Here is a 4361-nt window from a genome sequence, read left to right as displayed (position 1 = left end):
AAGACCTTTTTATGTCCAAGAAGCTCTATTGGGACTTCAATTTTTTTACTGTCTTTAATTATTGGTGCTTTTTCAGTTGGTTTTTGGTTGGTTTGGGGTGAGTTTTTTTGATCGAGGGATCCACATGGGTTTAGGTCCTATTTCCTCTAATAATTATGCCTGATTGATTTTACCTGTTAGCCAAATTCCCGGAGGCAGCGAGCAGATTTTAACGCTCCAAGACCCCATGCGATTAAAACCAGGTAGCTAAATACTCAATTAAGCCGGGCGAGTTTCACCCACTCGCGTACGGCAGCTCCCGCAGTCTGTAATCAAATCCCACGCAGAGCTGCGAAATAACCCGGTTTTAAGGTTATGCTTCTGGTTTTGGGAGGGTCCTTCATTGAGGTTCATCTCACTGTCTTAATGAAGAAGGTAACACAAGCCAAATAGAACAGAGTTGAGGTGGGTGGCACTGCCACAGCCTTAGTGGCGCTGACAGTGGTAGGGGAGAGACACAGCGGGAGAGGGATGTGAGCACACGTCGGGTCCCCAGTAGCCTCCCACGGGCGCGATGTCCTTCTCCCACCTCTGGTACTTACATGTCCGAAGGGATCGAGGTGGTTGTTAGTTAGTTTGAGCTTCTGGAAGGAAACTAGCTGCCTCATCCAGTGGGCACCGGTCGCCGGGGAGTCGGGGTGAACGTACAGCCTCCCGGGCATGGCCGGCTCTGCCTTCCCCGTCACCGACCTGCGCAGGGACACAGGACTGAGCTCCAGGCACGTGGCGGCCCGTGGGCTCCTGCTCCCCATCCATCCCCTCCAGTGGGTCCCTTCCACTCAGGTACTCGGTGCTTGGTAAGAAAAGGCATTTCAAATAGCGCTCGGGGAATTACTGAGCTCTTTGGCACCCTTCCCGTCGGAGATGGCTCTTGCTGCTTCCCCGTTTAACCCCATCCTTCCCCCCTTCCTGGCACTTCAACCAGGAGCAAAGTACGACATCCTTAAAGATTTTTGCTTCGTTAATATAATTAAACTATCGGCTCCACAACAGCAAATAATCTCATCGTCAAACAGGATTAGCAATCGTTTACTAATTGCGACAGATTTATCTCCTTTTCTTTTTTGTCAATGCATTGCTCTCCCTATGGATCCAAAGAGAGGCTGGATCTGTGGGAGCATCCCGTTACGCTCAGGTGAGGCTGCAGCCCAGCATCACTCTTTTGCAGGGGAAAAAAGCAGGATAAGCCGCTGGTGTAAGGATCTCTCCCAAGCAGGCAGCCCAAAGAGCCCGACACTCCTCCCTCCCCTTTCCCCCACGCGTGCATACCATTTATTATCTGCAAATTTGTATCTGTGGTCATCCGCTGGTACAATATCCATCAACAGGATGTACTTGGTTTTTGGATTAAGTCCAGTGACCTTCACTTTGTAACTGGGGAACATGCGCCTAGTAAAAAAAAAATAAGAGTATAAAGCGGAGAAAAGTAACTTTGCCAAGGTGGTTGCACGTGTGTTTGCGACGAGAAGACATGGAAGAGTCACTTAACAAAACGACAGCCCTCTCAGATGGACCTTCCCGAAAGGTTCGGGCAGAGGAGGAGTGCAGAGAAATGTTTGGGTGCTGCTGGATCTCGCTCCAGGTTCCAGCCAAGGCGAACCCGGGATTTATCAAGGCAGAATAGGAATTTCGAGGCTGACGGGTTTATTTGTTCACCTACTCGTGCGCCTATTCATATTTTTACTAATTATGTGTTTCATCAAACTTTTTACTCTCAGTTCTTTGGACAAATCTGACCGTGAGAACTTTTGGAAGCAAGTTACTTCCCTCTGTCCAGTAAAAGGCTGGAACAGGAGGGGAAATTTGCCAAAAAAGTTTTTTAAAAAGTTAAAATATAAATGTATGTCTATTGAAATTATGTGGTTTTATCTATATCTATAAATACATAATTATAAAAATACATTACAATATGTATTTTTATATAGAAATACGTACATTTAAAATACGTATATGTAACCACCTCTACGTCTATCAACGGTTCTATGGGCAGATATGGAGGGAAAAAAACTCCACTCACCCAGGTGTAACAGCAAACCCGTGTGAGCACCCCGAGACTAGCAAGCACACCTGACAAATCCTTGGAAACCCTCCGATACACACAAGTCAGGGGCTTTTCGAAATATTTTCCATTACTGCAAGGCAGAGACTTAAAACACTGCTGTTATTTTAGTTGGAGCTTTCCAAATATTTAAAAATAAAGCAGATGAAAATGTAGCCCTGGACTTAAAATCCACATAAACAAAAAAAACCAAAAACCTCCACACCTCTAAAAATACTGAGCTCTTCCCTGAGCCTCGGGATCTTATCGCTGTCGTGGGGCACCTGGGCTGGGTTTTAGTTCGGTTGTAAAAAATTTTGATGGGGGGGTGGGGTGGAGAAAGGAGCAAGAAAGACAGCCAGGTTTGAACTTTTAGATTTTGAGGGAGAAGAAACCGAATTCCACCTGAAGATTGACCTGGAACTCCATCGAAAACACCTGACCAGCAAGACCGCGGACCTCTTCAACAATAAACATGAGGAACTATATAAATAAGGAAAGCCATCCCGTATCTCCCATCGAGCCCTGCACTGTAAATGTCTATTTTATTGCTCTCCAGACGAGATTTCTATCCACGGCGATATTTGTTTGAAATTTCTGCAAGGTGGTTCCTGTCTCCCTTCAAGAGCTATTTTTTCCCCCTGTGAACTCTATTTTTTCGGGAGGACCCCGCACCGGCTTTATCCTCCCCTCCCTCTTCTTCATTCCACGTCCCCCTTGGCCACAAACCCCTTCTTTAAACCCGATTTTTCCAGCAACCGCGAGGTTCAATGGGAAGAAGAGCCGGGAGATCTATTTGCTAAAACTTTATCCAACCAGCTCTTTTTTTTTTTTCCCCTCCCTCTTCAGGCAAAATTTGGAAGACCACAACAAATACCATATGACAGAGCAAAATGAAAGTTTGACTCTGCGTTGTTTATTGTGCCTTTACAATCTAAAGCTACTATTTCTATGCTTGGAGGGGTATCCACCCCCCCTTTCTCCTAGGATTCTAATTTAAAATCACAACGAAAAAATCCTCTCTCGGGCTGCTCCCAGTTTAGTAGTGGGACTGGAGAGACTCTTTCACTGGGTCTCTCTGGCCACTCTTCAATTCAACAATCCTCCAACACATTATTACGAAGGATAATGTTAAATCCCCTTAAATATACACTCATAGACATATAAATATCTGCGAATCAGCTTTACTAAGCTGGTCATGGAATCGATTATAGTCCCAATAAAGTTGGATTTGCAAGGCTGTATATTTTTCTACACACCCACGCAGATAAACACACATATAGAGTAGATCCACATGCTATTTATTTGCGGACTCATCTATCTCTGCATCTAAACAGCTTTGCTATCGCTATATAAACAGTAGCTTAAGACCGCATACACTTTTAAATGGGGTGCGTGGGTGTGCTGGGAATAGTCACCTCACTGTGAGCAAAATAAATAAGAAACTTTGTAAAACAGCATAGAATAGTGAAAATAAAAAAGCAGAAGGGCTGAGATGATGGCGATGATGATAATGATAATAACAATAATAATAAAGGCCCTCCGACCTCCTGCTCTAAACAAGGTTTGCTTTTGGCCAAGTGGTTGCAACTCGCGTTAGCCTGGAAAGTTTCCAAAGGCCTGAAATTGGGATTAACGATCCAACTGTTCTGGTTAAGAAAGAAGCCAGAAGAAACAAATTCTCCTGCATATATCCAGGCAGGGAAGGCTCTTCATGGCCGGGCAGGGCTCTGCGGGTGCTCCTGAGGCTGTGGCACATGCAGACACACTGTGGGAAGGGTCTCGGACACGAGAGATGTGACTGTCCCAATGAGACCTTTATCCACGCGGCTGCGCGAACACGCGTGTGTGTCCTTCCACCTCCCCGTAGATGATTCCCCCCCGCAAACCCTCACATTCAGCCCCGCAGACGCGAAGGGGAAGGCGGACACTGTCCTTTCTTACCTCCCGGCCTTTGTTATGATCATCTCCGTTCCCACTTCGTGGAACTTCAGCCACAGTTCCCGTTCGTGCAAAAACACCTTGATCCCCTCCATGCCCTGCGGAGGAGAAGGCACAGTGCGTCAGCCCCAAGAGGTGCAGGAGAGCCCCGGGAGTGTGGACACAGCCCCGCCGGGAGGCTTAGAGGAAAAAGGCCGTGCTGTGGGAGCCGGAGCTCGGGGCATTCCCTGGAAAATCCCGCCGCAAAACCGTGGAGAGAGGGAATTCAAGCCGGAGCTAGGTGATGCTTCTCAGGGCGGGCCTGGGGCAGGGTCCTGCGGGCCTCGGTGCCCGTGGGGCGGGG

The 4361-nt window shown here is 47.2% G+C and overlaps 1 protein-coding gene across 1 annotated transcript; it reads right to left on the bottom strand.

Moving 5' to 3' along the window:
* Positions 1-282: 282 nt before the first annotated feature.
* LOC103800190 (T-box transcription factor TBX5-like) lies at positions 283-4116 on the bottom strand (the record flags this gene model as incomplete). The annotated part of the gene is made up of 4 exons (XM_009072561.1): positions 283-328; positions 582-729; positions 1309-1428; positions 4022-4116. Coding segments are annotated over 4 exons (409 nt in total), but the record flags the coding sequence as incomplete, so codon positions are not given.
* Positions 4117-4361: the final 245 nt, after the last annotated feature.

Source organism: Acanthisitta chloris, unplaced genomic scaffold (genome assembly GCF_000695815.1).
Source record: "Acanthisitta chloris isolate BGI_N310 unplaced genomic scaffold, ASM69581v1 scaffold9094, whole genome shotgun sequence".
In the NCBI taxonomy this organism is placed as follows: Eukaryota; Metazoa; Chordata; class Aves; order Passeriformes; family Acanthisittidae; genus Acanthisitta; species Acanthisitta chloris.
Note: the sequence above shows the minus strand (reverse complement) of the source record. Positions and strands in the feature narration are given on the sequence as shown.